Here is a 16,005-nt window from a genome sequence, read left to right on the forward strand (position 1 = left end):
GGGAATTCAAATTTTCGAATTCGCCTGCGACGGCACGACGTTTGTTTGTTGGTATTTCCCATTCTTCAGGGTCCGAAAGAAAGAAAGAAAAAGAGAAGTGATAGACAGGGAACATGTAATGCAGCGGGAATACTGCTCTCCGTTCCGAAGCTGACATGAGCCCAATCTACGTCATTTGGTTCGAGGATGGTTGCTGTTTTCGATCGTTTTTCGTTTTGTCCCAAAGAATTAAGGTTGCCAAACCAGTAAAATGAACCGAGTTGCAACCAACATGAAACAGAAGAATTCCAAGAACGAAAACAACCGCAGTTGGATCATAGCAATGATGTCTGCTGTCACGTAACCACAATAACATAACTTCACGATCAGAGTTCTAATAGACTTTTGTATTTTAGAGAACAGTCGTCTTTCATATAATGGTAAATCTTATCATTGCTATCAGCTCAAAGTTCGATAACTGATATTTTATTGCCTCAAAAGGGTACAACACAGTGGTATCATTCATCGAAACAAAAAAAGTTAGTATATTACAAAGCAAACATTGCAAGAGCTGGGAGAAAAAAAAACACGAAAAAGAAGAATGAAAAAAAAAGGAATATCAATAATGTACAAGAACAGAGACAATAATAATAAATAAGTAAGCAACAGGACCCCGTCAACGATTAACCAAATGTACTGACAACATGGGCCAGCTGCAATAAACCATCGCTGCTTGGTTCAATCTCTGAGCCCTCATTGTCTTGGGTGCGAGATCGTTCTGTGCCGTGTTGTTGTGCTTCTTTGTATTGTTCTTGCAGCTGCGCAGGCATATAACTGGTTTTTGTTGTCATCTCGTGTTGCAAAGCAGGTGCAGGAAAATCGGATGCTGGTTCAGCTGAATTAGTGGGTCCGAGCAATGTCGTGCAGATAGTGTCTGGTTTTTTAGAGAATGTCAAAGGACGATGCTGAAAAAAGGTTTCTGTGGAAGTTGAAGAGACGGATGGACAAGCGAGTCGATCAGGGGAAGGACTTTGAGGTTCTTCTACCGAAATACTGGAAGAAGACGATCGAGACGACAACGGTGAGAAGCCAATCGGCAACCCCACTGAACTGGGAGTCGGCAAAACTCGAATGGGGGCAGATACGTGCTGTTTCGGTGGTGACAGAGTATCGAGTTTGACAAGTCGAGATGACAACGAGCGGTGGTAGTTGTTCAAATGCTGATCAATTGTCAATGGTCGTTCCACATCATAGGAATCAGATTGGATGCGATGATGAGCATGAAGCCGTGGTCGAGGATGTTGAGCTTCCTCGCACACTCTTTTCTGTGTTTTCCTAGATTTGGGAGACATATGGGTTCGATAATGCTGCATCATATTATCCTGACGGGAAAACCGGGATTGGCAGCCAGGAAACAAACAAGGAAAGTTCTTCTCTCCTGTATGGATGCGGAAATGGCGAGCCAAATGACCACTATACAAACATCATAACAATATCCTGTTAGAGTCAATGCTTTGAAAAACTAAGGGGTAAAAAAAAAAAAAAGGAAATTTGATAAATGACACATACCTTGTGGTAAAGCTCTTGTTACAACCAGGCTCAGTACAGTGATACTTTCTCTTTTGCTGTGATACAGGTTGTGTTTGTGATGGTTGTTGTAAGGGGTGGGGGGCTGTTTTTTGTTGATGAAGCAACCATCCTGGGTTCTTTGGGTGATCTTGGGAGGTATAATAATTGTATGGCCATGGCTGGGGTGAGTCGGGAAACAGCGACCGAGGCGGTGTAATAGGGTCCAAAGGGTCATTCGAACACTCCGCTGGAGACTTGAGCGGTTGACCAAAATGATCGTTCAACAGGCTCACTTGCCGTCCCGAAGCATTCACAATGGACAGCGTAGAATCTTTGGATTCATTCATTATATACAAGAAGATAGGAATCGGTTGGAAATGAAAAACACTTGAAGAAGGAAAAACGAAATGATGAACGAAAACGGGAAATAAAGAAAAAGGAAAAAATATGTAAGAAAAAAAAACACAAAAAGAAAAAAATAAAAAAGGTGAGGAACATTGGCAGAGGTTTCAGAAATATAATAGTCTCAGACAAAATGATCGAATGAGAATCCGCTTATCAAATCAGAGGTTCTACATGGTCTCAGAGACCCTGAACAACAAAAACAGGTACATTTTCTAACACCGCTTTCCACGGATCCATTGCCAAAAACTTGTTGCTTGTGGAGACAGCTGAGTTTCGTCTCTCAAGTCCGCTTTGGTGGCTGGCTTCTTTCCAAGAGTCCCACCAAATGTTCATTCATAAACCCACTGCATCAGTATGCCAGTTAAGAATTTAGACCTTCTTATTACGGTTGCTCTCGTATTTTTTCCCCCTATTTTATGTCACATGCATTGCTGACGAACATATAAAGTGGTCTGGGCGGATTTATACTCTTTCTATTGATTCTCCCCAACCACTATTTTTTTATCACCATCATTCTACTATCATCTATCCCTAAACCTTGATGTTGATCCGTGCTTGCTCCACGATTCTGCGTATTTCGCCTTATTCTCGCTATTCGTTACCCGTCGATGGTTGCAGGTCTCTAGCTGATGAACCAACGTCGTGTTGTGTATCCGCGGATCCAATGTATGACAAAGACGGTGACACAAAGATGGGTCATCAAAGCATAAATTGTTCTTCCGCACTGGGTAAGCTAAATGTCATGATTTCAAAAAATCAAAAATTCCTCACAAAAAAAAAAAAAAAAAAAAAAAAAAAAAAAAATGGGGCGCACTGCATGCAGCCACTGTTGCGACTGCATCTTTGCCCAGAAGACTAGTGAAAACAAAATTAACCTATTGAGCATAGCGCTAAAAGGAGATAATGATACCACGAGGGCTTGCAGTTGTAATAATGCAATGTCGAAAGCTCCTGCAACTTCGAATATCGAGTTAGATGAAGATCAGTCACAAGTGACTCCTTCGTTCGATTTTCTCTCTGTCCACGGTCATGACGGTCCTCACCGCGCCGAAAGAGTAACATGGACCGCAAGCAGTATAGCAGACAACCATGATTACGATGGTGACGCTGACAACGGTGATGATTCCAACTCTGCAGCTACAAAGCAAGAAATGGAGAGTGAAAATATCATTGTCTCTTCCACCACTGTCGACAACTGTCAACAAAAGGAGGAAAGTACAGCTGACATTGCATTAGTATTGCAGCAGGAAGGTCCTTGTCTGAAACCCAAAATACGTAAAGTGCCGGCCACAATTTCCTTTTTCTCCTCCGCCATGAAGAAGAGACCACGACTTGCAAATTTTTTTGAAGACGCCCCATCAAGGTATGCTCCTTTTCCGGTGCGTGGAACTCATTATCAATGTATTTAATGATTCCCAATGGACTAGCCATACAATAGGTCGTGCGTTAGACCCGCTCGTCCACCAAACTTCAAGTTGTACACCCACTGCCGCTGCTCCGACGCTAGTCTCACCTACTAAGATCGACATGGCATATGTCGAACAGAAAAAAACGACAAAACGAAAACAACTGCTGAACAAACTGAGAAAAACGTTTAAGAAACCAATCATTAATGTCCATTGATCAACCACCCAGAGACCGTGACAGGATGCACGTTCGTCTGTGCACGAAATATCATAAAACCGACGGGCCCTACCACATATCTATGAATTTAGTAAAACGTCATTGAAACGCCCTATTCTCAACAATAAAGTTTCCAGTTAAGTTACTAAACCAAGCATCTTTCTTGTCAACATACCCTTCTATACCGTTGCAGATGGAATATAACTGCTCATGATAGGCGTTCGTTTCTGTTTATCGATGTTATCCAGATTCTCTCACTTTTTCAGCGACTAGAGGGGTTTCAGAAAAAAATTAAAGTACAACCTCATCGTTGGTGAGCCTCATTCAATGTGGAAATGCTTTTGCCTTGCAGAGACAAGGGATTCGATTTTGAGCATTGATAGGATGGCGAATTCCCCGAATCCAAGGTATCCAAGTGAAAATTTGGGAGGGCGGAAAATCAAGTCACAAATGACAGTCCCTGCTTGAACGTACAACAAGGGATGTTTTGATGGGCAAATGGGCTTTTACTCGATCGTTGTGCTGTGAGTAGAATATAATGTTGAAGGCAGCTTCCCTCAGATCGTGGAGTTCGGCTATGGGTAAATTACAGAAAGGATGGTTGTCATGACCAAGGACAGTGTTATTCATTTTTCTTTTCTTCGACAGCTTACGCTCCCTTGCGACGAAGTCTCCACGTATCTCGCCCTGCATTGATTGAAAAGGCAGCCAGTAACTTCGATGCCGACGCAGCTGCTAAAAGATTGAACATCACCTTCGAAACCCCTGGCATTCTCGCACAAGCATTAACGCACAAGAACTTCCGCAACGGAACTGTTCCTAACAATGAGCGTCTTGTGCTCTTGGGTCGCCGTGCCCTCGAATTGTTCACCACAGAGACTGCCGTTCAAAAGTTCGGTGTCAACGCTCCGTCGTCTGCTATTTCGGACTACATCAAGCAGTACTCTTTACGACATGGTGCGGTTTTACCAGACGCTTTCGACAAGTTGGACCTGGAAGCTGGTGTGCAATGTGACAATAATGTAAGTTTTATTTATGTCAAAATCATATCCGCCTAACTAGGTCCCTTATTCTTTTTTTTTTTTTGTGTAAATCAGGGAACCACTCAGGGTACTCCGTCTTTGGTCAAGTCAAAAGCCATGTCCGCATTAATAGGCGCGGTGTATCACGACAAGGTAAAAACAATCTCTCACCTATCCCATTAATTCCCAACACTTACTAAAAATCATTTTTCTTTGGTTTCTAGGGACTGCAAGCAGCAAGAGAATTTGTAAAAACTCATTTATTGAAGTAGATCAAAACACACACCATGTAATAAACGTAAATAAACAATCATTAGACACGAATAAGCTGGGTACCGGGAATCCGTGAGGATGGTATGGCAGGACATTGCGTTAACCGTTAAAAAAGGTCACTAATTCCTACATCAACATCACTCAATGCATCAATAAAAGTTTTATCAGGAATGCTGACTCATAAGAAATCTGGAATTCTGCGTAATGATTTCCGAGGAATATCTTTTATTGATCGTTTTCTTCAAAAGCTTTATAGATCACTAGAATAGCAGATCCTTTCAAATAGAGCATAACGGTATCAAACATAAGTGCGCATAGATTGCTGTACATGATTTCTTAGTATGACATGCCTTCCTACCGTTCATTTTTGGGAGCTCTGATAAGTAGTACTGATTAACATCGCAACAAATTGCACGATAAAAAAAAAGCACCAAAATTTTGTGTGGTTTGGTTGGCCTCGCAATTATGCTGTGACGGAGGCTGAAAATTTTGAGAAAAAGGCAAAAAGTCCACCATGACGTTGTGTTTTTCTTCCAACTTTGTTGCCATGTCATCCCATGCATACCGTACTCTAAATCGCTTTTGTTCCCAACAGTTATTCTCGCATATGCTGTTCATTCGGCAATATGCAGCATTCAGTACTTCGACCTCTCGCTGGTTTCGACGTTTTTTAAGTCCCTCTGAAGAAAAAGAGTTATATCTTGGCATTACTTCCGCATTTCGTGAGAAATTGGCGGAAAAGACAACCAAGAACGAGACATCGTACAGTAGTATTATCGAACAAGTCATATTTTCTGGAGACGCTTCCAACAAACACCTAGCGACCTCTTTATCTCTCGAGCGAATCGACCAAATGAAGCAAGAGTTAGACGCTGCCGCCAAACTCCGTGATACCCACACACTGGATCACTTATGGCAAGAAATGGATCGTAATCATCTCCGATTGGTGACAATGTACAATCGTCTTATTCGTTCTTACATTGCAAGCGATGCGTTACCCACGGCGGAGAAAGTTTTACAAGGATTGGAAAAGCGGCGCTTGTTACCGACCACACGAACTCTCACGTATTTGATACAAGCACACATCAAAAGCAATCAGCTGGACCGTGCTGGATTCTATGTGGAAAAAATGAAACATTTATCTCTTTTGAAGTTGAGAACCGCGTTTGATGCATCTGTCATTCTCCAATATTACATGGCAGCTCAAGAACCTCATGCCATTGAAATTTTGTGGCGTGATATTCTACAACATGTGGACCAAGTCAAGCCGGATTTAACGCTTTACATGCTTCATATGAACTGGCTTTTACCCCGACTTCGCGATCACTCCAATGCATACAGCACATCTGTCAACATTCATTTGGAATCCATCACTCACACCATGACTCATTTCGTAGCCTATCTTCGTGACCACCACCCCACTCTGAAATCACAGCATATTCAGACACTCATGGAAACAGCCAATGTGCTAGCGACGTCCGCAAACAATCCCACCATGGCAGAACAACTCATGCTTTTGCTGAGTCAACCATCCTATGTGGAGCAATGGCAATCCTTGTCGTTGCCGCGTGACATTGTTAGCCACATCATTACGCAATATGTTGAAAAGGATCAAGATCTGAAAGCATTGGCTTTCTACTATCGGTTGCGAAAAAACAATGTATCGGATGACGTATTCACTGCGGAGACGACATCGACGGTGAAAAAGGTACTCGATCGGGTGGAGCTGCGACGGGAATTGGATGAAGCTGAAGAGAGCAAAGCAATACTTGCTGAATTTAGTAGCTTGATCCCCCATTTGGTCAAGTAGACACTGTAAATCATAGAAGATCCAAATGACACTACCCCCCGATTCCCACTTTTGTAAATAGTCCTTTCCGAACAGAGATGCTTCCGTTCCGAAATCCTCGCTTCTTCTAATACATAATCTTTTCCCAACACCCCAAAACGCCATTGACCATGGTTGGCATGGTATATAAGCACTGAATGAGGTATTTATAATTTTGCGATAGGTGGGGAAGATGATACACTTGATGTAAAATGCTCATCCAGCAATTGATTATACCGATGAGGCTGCTCTTCGGGAATACCATGGCCGCTGCCCTGAAACAATTCAAGTCTAGCGTCTAGCACTTTTTTCATGTGATAAGAATATTCGGGTCTCACGAGATTATCCCACGTCCCTGTAACAATCAACACCGGCAATCCGGATTTCTTGATTGCTAAGAGCCGTTCATCTGAAAAGTAGTGCCGTAGACATGCGACGGTCTGACCCACATTACCACGGAGAGGTTGCAATCGTGACTGACGAATATATTTGATGAAATTGTCAATGGCCATTTCTCGGTTGGTATCGTATTGCGTTTTCGTCGTCGGTTTTTGGTCCAGCCATTCCTTGGGGTAGATAAGCTCGATGCCTGCATTTAACTGATCTTTAGGATAGCGATACATGAAAGCAATTTTGGACAGTGTCGACACAGCTTTCCACTGTTTTGGTTATTTTGTGTTATGCAATAGGTATCAATGGTAAGAATGAGAACAAAGTTCGGTTGGCATGTGAAAATTCTCCATCTGACGCTTACGGTGGGGATATTGCGTTTCGCCGCGGTGCTTGTGAGTGTCAGGGAGGCAAATCGATCCGGTGCCGCATCCACCATTTCCAGAGAGATCATACCACCCATCGAAATTCCCACTAAATGAACTCGTTTTTCCCATCCTAGATAGTCAAGAAGTTCCAACGCATCCAAAGCCATCTGCGATGTTCTGCAATTATTGCGAATAGCATTTCTTAGCTGAAACGCGCTTGTTTGTAACACCGCACATGAAGAAAAAAAAACTTACGAATAAAATCCTATTGGTGCATCTACGCTTTCACCGTCAATAACAATGGAGTCATACTGCAATGACCAAATATTACATCCGTACCTGACAAGCCCATGCCACGATTATCAAAGATCACCACGGTATACTTCTTCGATTCACCCAGATAGCGTACCTGGAAACCGTCGTCAATATGAAAATCCACTATTATCATTCTCGAAAGTACCTGATTGTCCCACGCGCTGCATGGCGTGCTGAGGCCTAGATACATGTTAGTAAATAAACAGATCGCCCTGGAAGGGAAAAGAAAAAAAGATATCTAAGGCCTAAGGGACTCACCCATGACGAGAAGCACCGTTTCGGGACCATCACCATGCACTTCATAATAAAGTCTTACTGGTTTTGACTCGCGTTTCGCAGCCACTTCTACCAAGCCTTTTTTTCTTAAAGTATGCAACGTATGCATTTTGGGGAGGAAAAGAAAAAAAGAAAAAGCAGCGTGACGACTGCAATTAAAAGGATGGGGATTTTTTTTGTTCACCGAATTGGTGGATGCCATCTGTCATCAATTGCACTATTTCAGGCACTCTATACTTTCAGATTCGACTGATGTTACACGAATGATCAAAACAAGATGGCAGGACTCAAACATCAAGCATTTAAATCGGATTGGCTCACGGTTCATCTGCAATATGCCTCTGAGTGCATGCGTTGAGAATGTATGTCGGCATGTCTGCACTATGAGCTGTTCAATAGACTGAAACTGGTAATTGAACGCACGGTAAGGTCGGTAAAAATGGGGCTTGGGTTCCTGCCGTTTGTCTCCCCCGGTGTTCTCTGTTGCAAGGAAAAAAAAAAAAAGAATTAAGAAGGAGTATAAAGACCCGGCAGGATGATGTTCCATTTTAAAATGATCCTCAGGTGCGCGCTTTGCAGCAATACCATTGGAACCCTACGTGAACGGAAATCCGAAAATGCAGCCTCGCACTTTGCAGGATTCATAGGCCACATACGGAAGAGCAGAGCGCAAACCGCGTGTCTGTTCTATTTCGGGTCGTACGGTAGCGTCAAACGGCATGCGTACGGCGGATCAAAACTGTCAAGCCCAGCCATGCGATGGATGCTCCGGAAACCGACCAGTTCACGGTCGTCGACACGATCGTCGACGAGTGTAACACAATCAGACTGTGTCCGTATCGCTTGCATTATATTGAACACCATCGATAACGCCGAAACAATAGCTAGGTGCTTGCCCGTTAGCCATCATGAATTGTACGACACAGACTGTGATGCAAACGGTCGCGCCGATATTCATTAGCAAGACCTTTCAACTACCTATCTCTATTAATGGACAACCGTTGCCATAACATCAGCAACCCAATCAAGATACGAGTTACTAAACTCGTATCAGCATTCTCGAAATACGGTTTGGGCCCAGTACGGTCATTGAGCGAGTGTAACCGTAGATCGAGAGGCCAATACAGTGAAGGGTATGTTATATTTTCCATCTCCGCTGCATGTTATGCTGGAAAGCTGTTTTTCTGACCCAAAATCCTTAAGCTATTTTGGAACCATGTGACGATTTCCCTACGTGACACAAAAAAACCGTGACGGCTATCAGTGATCGTTTAATTGAAATTCCGCCGCTTTTTCCCCACGGTCGATTGAAGTAAGTCTGCCAAAACGTTGCTATATTCGCTTTCTTTACCTCTTATTTTCTCACGATTTCATTATCCCCATTTTTGCCCGATGACTACAGGATCAGATACATTGTACGGTAGCGAGTCCAACCTCGTCGTTGATGCCAAGTGTTTGTGGACGCCTGCACGTCCAGAGGATACAGAAATGGAACGTTTCCGTCATCACGTCAACGAGAAGTATGGGCTTCAACTCGGTAAGTCATATCGAAACGCAACGTAAATCTTTGTTGAGCACGGGGAACTTACTGGTTGATTTCCTTGCAGATAATTATCAAGATTTGTGGCGCTGGTCTGTCACTGCACAAGAAGAGTTTTGGTCAACAGTGTGGGATTATACCAAGATCATTTCCTCGTACAAGTCTACTGAAGTTCTCGACAAATCTGCACGCATGGACTCTATTCCTGAGTGGTTCAAGGGCTCCCGTTTGAATATGGCCGAGAACATGTTGTGGTGCAGAGATGCCAACAAAACGGCGATCATCGCCACTGGTAAAGTTCGATATGCTGAAAAACGAAAAAAAGGGCTAATCTGACGTCTTACATTATCCTCTCCAACAGGTGAAGGTCATCCTCGTCGCTCCATTTCCTATGCCACCTTGTACGAGCAAGTCTTAAAATGCGCTGAAGCCATGAAGGCTTCCGGTATTCAAGTGGGCGATCGTGTCGCCGCTTACATTCCCAACTGCGCTGAAGCTATTATCGCCATGTTGGCAGCCACTAGTCTGGGTGCTATCTGGAGGTATGTGCTACGTCTTTCGATAAGGTTCTGATTTAGAATGGTTTACTGAACCCGAACTGGATAGTTCCACCTCACCTGATTTTGGCACTACTGTAAGTCGACACAAGTTTTGGTCTTGCCTGGCCATGGATTAAATTTGACATTGGATATTGTAGGGTGTGCTTGATCGATTTGCGCAAATCAAGCCAAAGATTCTGTTCTCCGTAAATGGTGTTTACTATAATGGAAAGAAATTGGACCATACTGGCAAGCTGAAAATGGTGGTGGAAGGATTGCCTTCTGTGGAGAAGGTGGTGGTTATCCCATTTGTCCCTGATATCTCTAGCGCCGATGTCCCTAAAAGGTAAATTGGGCTCTAATCTGTTATGATGACGGTTTGTTTACTTACCTGCTTTGAATTGCATGTTCACAGCTGCACGTGGGATGATTACCTCAACACTGTGCCTAGCGACCAACTGCCTTCAGACATTGTTTTTGAACAATTGCCTTTCAACCATCCTGCTTTCATCTTGTTCAGCTCTGGCACTACGGGTCTTCCCAAGTGCATTGTGCATTCCGGTGCCGGTCTTTTGTTGCAGCTTAAGAAGGAGCATATTCTCCATGGTAACATGACCCCCGACGACGTTTTCTTTTATTACACCACCACCGGTTGGATGATGTGGAACTGGCTTGTATCGGCACTTAGTGTGGGCTGCACTATCGTTCTCTGGGACGGTAGCCCGTTCAAGCCTGCTCCTATTTCGTTGTGGGAACTTGTGGATGAGCTGAAGTAAGTGGGATAAAATGAACTGCATTCATGCTATCTTTTTTTCCTTTATATTTTACTGACATGGTTCATAGGGTTACGCATTTCGGCACCTCTGCTAAATATATTCAGTCGTTGCAAGAAGCCAACGTGCACCCCAAGGATCAGTGCAAACTGGATTCCCTCAAAGCTGTCTATTCAACGGGCTCTCCTCTGAAGCCTGAAAGCTATGAATTTGTGTATGAACATATCAAGAAGGATATTATGCTTGGCAGTATTACTGGTGGTACCGATATCTGCTCTCTGTTTGCCGGTCACAATGCAGCTTTGCCTGTATATCGCGGCGAGATCCAATGTATTTGCTTGGGCATGAAGATCGAGGCCTGGGCCGAAGCTGGTATGTTGCATCAATGTGAATTTTTTATCGTTTCACTTGCATCGTGTCGCTCACCATGCCCCTCTGATGTCTTTTTGTAGACAAGCCTGTTTTCGCTGAAGCTGCCGATCTTGTGTGTACAGCTCCGTTCCCATGCATGCCTGTGTATATGTATGGGGATGACGAAAATCGCAACAAGTATAAGAATGCCTACTTTTCTGTATACGACAATGTCTGGTACCACGGTGACTTTGTGTGGATCAATCCCAAAACTGGCGGTGTTATCATGCTGGGTCGCTCTGATGGCACGCTTAATCCTTCGGGTGTGCGCTTTGGCAGTGCCGAAATCTACAATGTGGTTGATCGCTTTGTGAGCGATGGTGTAGAGGACACACTTTGTGTTGGTCAAAAGATCAAAGACCAAGACGACGAGCGTGTGGTGTTGTTTATCAAGATGCGAGAAGGAAAGACCCTCTCGGAGGATTTGGTCAAGGCCATCAAAACCACGATCCGTAGCGAGTTGAGTCCTCGTCATGTTCCTGCTTTTGTACTTCCCATTGCTGATATCCCAGTAAGTTGAACACGCATACTGTATATCAATTTGATGGCATGAATTATTAACCACAAACTACAGTATACCATCAACGGCAAAAAGGTCGAAGTGGCAGTGAAGGTAAGTTTCATTTGCACCCTCTTTTTTTTCTGTTAAATGTGGGATTTCTCACGCAACATTATATTAGAAAATCATTTCGGGGCAGACAGTAACACCTTCGGCTACCCTTGTCAACCCTCAGTGTTTGGATCTTTATTATAATATTCCCGTGTTAGCTCAATAATCCGTATAGCTAAAATCATGTTGTCCGCCATGAAAATTGCGACTTATAGAATAAAGACAAGTAAACATTGAAGAACGTGTTGATTGAGCTGCTGGTTTTGTCTTTTTGTTGTCAAGCGCTCAGCCGGTCTGGGTTTCAGTCCAACCACGCACAACAACGGGGAAATTTCCCATAATTATAATTTTTCCTTTTGGAAACTGGTGTTCTTCTTCCACAAATTTCTGTTTCGTGATGATGGCATATTCTGGTCGAGACATTGCACTTTTTGTCATTGCAATCTTCTTTCCTCCGTTCCCGGTACTCATAAAGCGAGGATGCGGAGTTGATTTTTTGATCAACGTCTGCTTGTTTGTGCTCGGAGCTGGTAGGTGAAAAAAAGCAGGACACACCAATGTCTTGGCATTGAAGCATCTCCACTGGACAACTGCCGATTATTCATCATTTATCATTTCGTGTTTGAACTCAAAGTGCCGGGTATCATTCATGCTTTTTATATCATCCACAAGTATAATGAGAACTTTGAAGACCTTGAAAGCGGTGGTTTGCAATATCAGCAAGTGCCAACGGAGGACCCTGCACGAGTGGCATACGGTGCGACTAATAGTCCAAGAGGTAAAAGAGCAAAAGGGTGAGAAAATAACAAGAGATATAAAGCTTGCTCACATTTTATCTTTCCGTCCTAGCATAATTCCCAAGGTTTTCTCTCCCGAGAAACTGACAATAAAGCGGAAGTTTGCGTTACAAGAGTTGATAACCGATCTTCCCAATTAGCTGGAATAACGCTTCCCTTTTGGATGTGTGTGTGTTGGAGTGAAAAGGACTAGGGTGAAAAAGGTTGTCATCATCAGCAACATTATTGCCAATCCTATCATTACAAGGTTCGCAGATTTTTGAAACGTCGAAGAGGAAGAACATACATTTTCCTTATAATGCAAACTTCGTATTATGAGCTACTGATGTGAATAACATTATGCTGAAAAGGTTTCCGAGGCAAGTTTAGATTACGGTTGAGCACAGATGATCGACGATGAAGAAATTTTAAGAAGCGCCTCGAGAAAAGAAAAAAAAAAGGTTGGTCGTCAAAAAAAAAAAAAAAAAAAAAACTGTAAAAACGGGTTCTTTTCAAAAAATCGAGGACAACATGTTGTTTGGCTGAGAGAACGTGTTAAAAGGCACGGAATGCACTGAGGTAATAAAAGCTCGGAAGAACTATATCATATTTATCGTTCTTTTGTTCACATCTATCTTTGACCCATCTTCGTCACGACGTCGAAAGTAACCTTTTCTTTTTTTTTACTTTTTTTTTTTTTTTTAGCTGCGCGATAAAAAATTGGGCTGAAGCGAAAAGAGTCACACCAATCGCGCTATGCACGCGCCATACGAATAAGGCTCCGCTTTTTACAGTTCAGCGTTTTACGCTCTGACTGTGGGTGAATCTTGACATGAGATGCAAGTCGTAATGGTTGACATTCTCTTCCATCACATATCGGTTCCTAAGAGTTCACTTTTCCATTGGGAAGGCTTTTTCAAGTTAAATGTTAACTATCGTAACTTGCTACACTTTAAAAAAAAAAAAAAAAAAAAAAACCTAGGAAAATACGCGTTCCCCCCAGAAAAAACAAAAAAAAATTGCGAAAAAAAACAATTGGAAATCCGACGCAAGATTTCAATTACCTTTTGGAACGTTCGCTCATCTTGTCAATGCACAGGCACAACTAATGGTAATGTCGGAATAGATCCTTACTGGGATTGTATAAGCAACTCCTCCTTTATTGAATACTAGCACTCATACTTATTGCTGGAACAATTCAGGACATGTGAGAGCTCGTATTGCGCGCTACACCACACAAAAAGGAAAAATAAAAAAATAAAAAGGAAGAAACGGAATCAGCCCACTTCACCGTCAATGATGGCTCATCACGAATCCACAAAAAGCACTATTATTCGATATTGCTTGATCCTTTCTCTTTTCTCCGTTTTGGACATCAATATGCTCCAATGAAGTGTACTTCTGCTCGGAAATTCGGCCCAATATTATTTTTCATCGTAAAAAGGATAGCTATTTCAAACCGCGCTTTTCCCATTTCCCTAGCGCTCAGCCTATCCTTTACAGCATATAATATTTCTTCGGGTGATAAAACAGCGACAAACAACCTTGCAGGTATCTAGATGGTTTCTATTTAAGGCAATAGGCTGCTGTGGCCGTTGTGTAATCGCGTAGTTCATTGTATTGTCAGCGTGGGAGAAAAAAAAAACCGGAGAACGCGATAATTCGCGTAGTTCGAGTAGAGGCAATCTTTTTGAACTCAGAGAAACGCGCTACATTTTTACGCGCGTCCAATTTTTTTTTTTTTACTTACACATTGCAGTCTCATTTACCTTGTTCAAAGAAAAAAAAAAAAAGTTACCTGAGCCGGATCACTGTCGGACTACATGAGAGTTTATTTCCAATTCATAGATTATCTTCTTTACTCCTACTCTACCTTTCTCCTTTTCCCTTTTCCACCGTTTTCGAATTTTTTTTTTCCCCTCTTACTGCATAGAGCAGCATTTAACCTATGACCCTGGGAAATCAACTATTATATCAAACTCCTCATGCATCCTACGAATATATGAGCATGAATCCATCAGACGAAATATCAAAGGTAAATTTAGGTGCAAAAAAAAAAAAAAAAAATTGTCTATATCTGTTTGCCTTGCTGAATGACTTACCATAATGATGTTTATTTTTTTATTTTATTTTTTTGCAACAGCATGTTGAATGTCTTAAAACACGTTTAAATTTCGCTCGCTTCAAAGTACGAAATGGATGGGAAAAAAATACATTATTTGACGTGGAATCATTGTGGAAACAACGCCGACGTCAACTCATCAATGATATACCAACGCCTCGATTTACCCAGCAGGACATTATCGATAAACGCGCTTATTTTCCATCGACGGGCGCGCGAACCGCCAAACATATCAAAAAAGCGAAATTAACGCGTTCGTTGTCGAGTCCTGCATCAGCATCCAATGAGGAGTTTTCCATGGATACTTTGGCTATGGCCTGTGCGACCATTGGATACAAATCCCGAAACGCGACTCTTCGACGAAAAAGTCACCCACCCTCACGTTCCAAAACAATCGCCGTCGATACCGTCACCCATTTCCCAAACCACTCGCTACCCCAGAATCTTTCCACCCGTCAGACCGTGCCATATGAACGAAAACTGTGGCATCACTCGGCAGGTGGCAAGTCCACTTTTGATCACGATCATTCTTCATTTGACGCTGCCAATGTTCCATTCACAACGGATGAGGAGCCCCAAGTAAAAAATTCGCTTGATTTCCTTTCCTATGCTATTGCTATGAGAGAAGAACGTGACGATCACAATATTACACAATCGCAACCATTGCCCGAGCCATGCAGCTCTCAGGAAATTGATATCGACGATCAAGGCAGAATGACATTATCAAGCGGAGATACGGAAAGTGAAGACACCATGAGCCCGCCTTCATCACCCGCCACTGCTGCTGCTCAAGCTATTATGATGTTTGTCAACGGCAATCAGGAACCGATCTATTAGCCCAACTTTGGCTGTGTTTTTCTGTTTCACTTACTTGTTCCTATTATGTCCTTTCACATACATACTCTGCAATCATACACATGCATGCCATTCACGCCTCACTCAGCTTTACTCTTTCTTTTGTACAATCCACTTCTTTTTTTTTTTTTTTTTGCCTATATCTTTTTTTTGCCCTCCTCTTTGGTCACTCATTTCACCAGAACATGGTCTGGATTTTGTTAATCTCAATTGTAAATTTTACCCCACTTTTTCGCTGTAACAATGGACTTTTCAAAGGTATCCGACTTACCACATCTATCAGAACTCTGTTTTGCAAAAGTACCTCTGAATTGTTGAGAACTCACATTAG

General features: G+C 42.6%; 8 protein-coding genes across 8 annotated transcripts; 6 read left to right on the forward strand and 2 right to left on the reverse strand.

The window, feature by feature from the left end:
• Positions 1 to 509: 509 nt before the first annotated feature.
• BYT42DRAFT_268995 (uncharacterized protein) lies at positions 510 to 1,649 on the reverse strand. Its single transcript, XM_051562792.1, has 2 exons — positions 1,549 to 1,649; positions 510 to 1,491 (listed from the first exon to the last, which is right to left on the reverse strand). Exon 2 carries the CDS (start codon positions 1,353 to 1,355, stop codon positions 663 to 665), a length of 693 nt encoding a protein of 230 aa, XP_051425332.1. The 5' UTR covers positions 1,356 to 1,491; positions 1,549 to 1,649; the 3' UTR covers positions 510 to 662.
• Positions 1,650 to 2,891: 1,242 nt separating this feature from the next.
• On the forward strand, positions 2,892 to 3,473 carry BYT42DRAFT_612332 (uncharacterized protein; the record flags this gene model as incomplete). Its single annotated transcript, XM_051571617.1, has 2 exons — positions 2,892 to 3,316; positions 3,404 to 3,473. The coding sequence occupies 2 exons, from the start codon at positions 2,892 to 2,894 to the stop codon at positions 3,471 to 3,473; spliced, it is 495 nt and encodes a 164-aa protein (XP_051425333.1).
• Positions 3,474 to 4,065: 592 nt separating this feature from the next.
• Positions 4,066 to 5,017, forward strand: BYT42DRAFT_563181 (ribonuclease-III-like-domain-containing protein). The gene is made up of 4 exons (XM_051567560.1): positions 4,066 to 4,157; positions 4,225 to 4,598; positions 4,674 to 4,751; positions 4,823 to 5,017. The coding sequence occupies exons 1-4, from the start codon at positions 4,115 to 4,117 to the stop codon at positions 4,868 to 4,870; spliced, it is 543 nt and encodes a 180-aa protein (XP_051425334.1). The 5' UTR covers positions 4,066 to 4,114; the 3' UTR covers positions 4,871 to 5,017.
• Positions 5,018 to 5,478: 461 nt separating this feature from the next.
• Positions 5,479 to 6,681, forward strand: BYT42DRAFT_493202 (uncharacterized protein; the record flags this gene model as incomplete). Its single annotated transcript, XM_051564199.1, has 1 exon — positions 5,479 to 6,681. One exon carries the CDS (start codon positions 5,479 to 5,481, stop codon positions 6,679 to 6,681), a length of 1,203 nt encoding a protein of 400 aa, XP_051425335.1.
• Positions 6,682 to 6,842: 161 nt separating this feature from the next.
• BYT42DRAFT_563183 (Alpha/Beta hydrolase protein) lies at positions 6,843 to 8,188 on the reverse strand. The gene is made up of 6 exons (XM_051567561.1): positions 8,031 to 8,188; positions 7,918 to 7,952; positions 7,797 to 7,866; positions 7,713 to 7,734; positions 7,454 to 7,634; positions 6,843 to 7,358 (listed from the first exon to the last, which is right to left on the reverse strand). Exons 1-6 carry the CDS (start codon positions 8,155 to 8,157, stop codon positions 6,867 to 6,869), a joined length of 927 nt encoding a protein of 308 aa, XP_051425336.1. The 5' UTR covers positions 8,158 to 8,188; the 3' UTR covers positions 6,843 to 6,866.
• Positions 8,189 to 9,440: 1,252 nt separating this feature from the next.
• BYT42DRAFT_493660 (acetoacetate-CoA ligase) lies at positions 9,441 to 12,087 on the forward strand (the record flags this gene model as incomplete). The annotated part of the gene is made up of 10 exons (XM_051564239.1): positions 9,441 to 9,585; positions 9,656 to 9,880; positions 9,950 to 10,130; positions 10,195 to 10,222; positions 10,286 to 10,473; positions 10,543 to 10,899; positions 10,971 to 11,272; positions 11,353 to 11,822; positions 11,886 to 11,924; positions 11,992 to 12,087. 10 exons carry the CDS (start codon positions 9,441 to 9,443, stop codon positions 12,085 to 12,087), a joined length of 2,031 nt encoding a protein of 676 aa, XP_051425337.1.
• Positions 11,838 to 12,772, forward strand: BYT42DRAFT_269112 (uncharacterized protein). The gene is made up of 3 exons (XM_051562793.1): positions 11,838 to 11,924; positions 11,992 to 12,451; positions 12,556 to 12,772. Exons 2-3 carry the CDS (start codon positions 12,319 to 12,321, stop codon positions 12,717 to 12,719), a joined length of 297 nt encoding a protein of 98 aa, XP_051425338.1. The 5' UTR covers positions 11,838 to 11,924; positions 11,992 to 12,318; the 3' UTR covers positions 12,720 to 12,772.
• A 1,873-nt stretch (positions 12,773 to 14,645) lies between these two features.
• BYT42DRAFT_612337 (uncharacterized protein) lies at positions 14,646 to 15,656 on the forward strand (the record flags this gene model as incomplete). Its single annotated transcript, XM_051571618.1, has 2 exons — positions 14,646 to 14,732; positions 14,841 to 15,656. 2 exons carry the CDS (start codon positions 14,646 to 14,648, stop codon positions 15,654 to 15,656), a joined length of 903 nt encoding a protein of 300 aa, XP_051425339.1.
• Positions 15,657 to 16,005: the final 349 nt, after the last annotated feature.

Source organism: Radiomyces spectabilis (genome assembly GCF_025331425.1).
Source record: "Radiomyces spectabilis strain NRRL 2753 chromosome Unknown BYT42scaffold_4, whole genome shotgun sequence".
Classification (NCBI taxonomy): Eukaryota; Fungi; Mucoromycota; class Mucoromycetes; order Mucorales; family Radiomycetaceae; genus Radiomyces; species Radiomyces spectabilis.

What these genes read in the sequence shown, in the direction of transcription:
- BYT42DRAFT_269112 (XM_051562793.1), top strand. Translation starts at nt 12,319, where the DNA reads ATGATGGCATATTCTGGTCGAGACATTGCACTTTTTGTCATTGCAATC. An exon ending in CTTGTTTGTGCTCGGAGCTG is followed by an intron (nt 12,452 to 12,555) that starts GTAGGTGAAAAA and finishes TTGAACTCAAAG; the next exon opens with TGCCGGGTATCATTCATGCT.
- BYT42DRAFT_268995 (XM_051562792.1), bottom strand. Translation starts at nt 1,355, where the DNA reads ATGATGCAGCATTATCGAACCCATATGTCTCCCAAATCTAGGAAAACA.
- BYT42DRAFT_563181 (XM_051567560.1), top strand. Translation starts at nt 4,115, where the DNA reads ATGTTGAAGGCAGCTTCCCTCAGATCGTGGAGTTCGGCTATGG. An exon ending in GTGTGCAATGTGACAATAAT is followed by an intron (nt 4,599 to 4,673) that starts GTAAGTTTTATT and finishes TGTGTAAATCAG; the next exon opens with GGAACCACTCAGGGTACTCC. An exon ending in GCGCGGTGTATCACGACAAG is followed by an intron (nt 4,752 to 4,822) that starts GTAAAAACAATC and finishes TTTGGTTTCTAG; the next exon opens with GGACTGCAAGCAGCAAGAGA.
- BYT42DRAFT_563183 (XM_051567561.1), bottom strand. Translation starts at nt 8,157, where the DNA reads ATGCATACGTTGCATACTTTAAGAAAAAAAGGCTTGGTAGAAGTGGCT. An exon ending in TCGTGGCATGGGCTTGTCAG is followed by an intron (nt 7,735 to 7,796) that starts GTACGGATGTAA and finishes GTGAAAGCGTAG; the next exon opens with ATGCACCAATAGGATTTTAT. An exon ending in CGAAACGCAATATCCCCACC is followed by an intron (nt 7,359 to 7,453) that starts GTAAGCGTCAGA and finishes TAACCAAAACAG; the next exon opens with TGGAAAGCTGTGTCGACACT.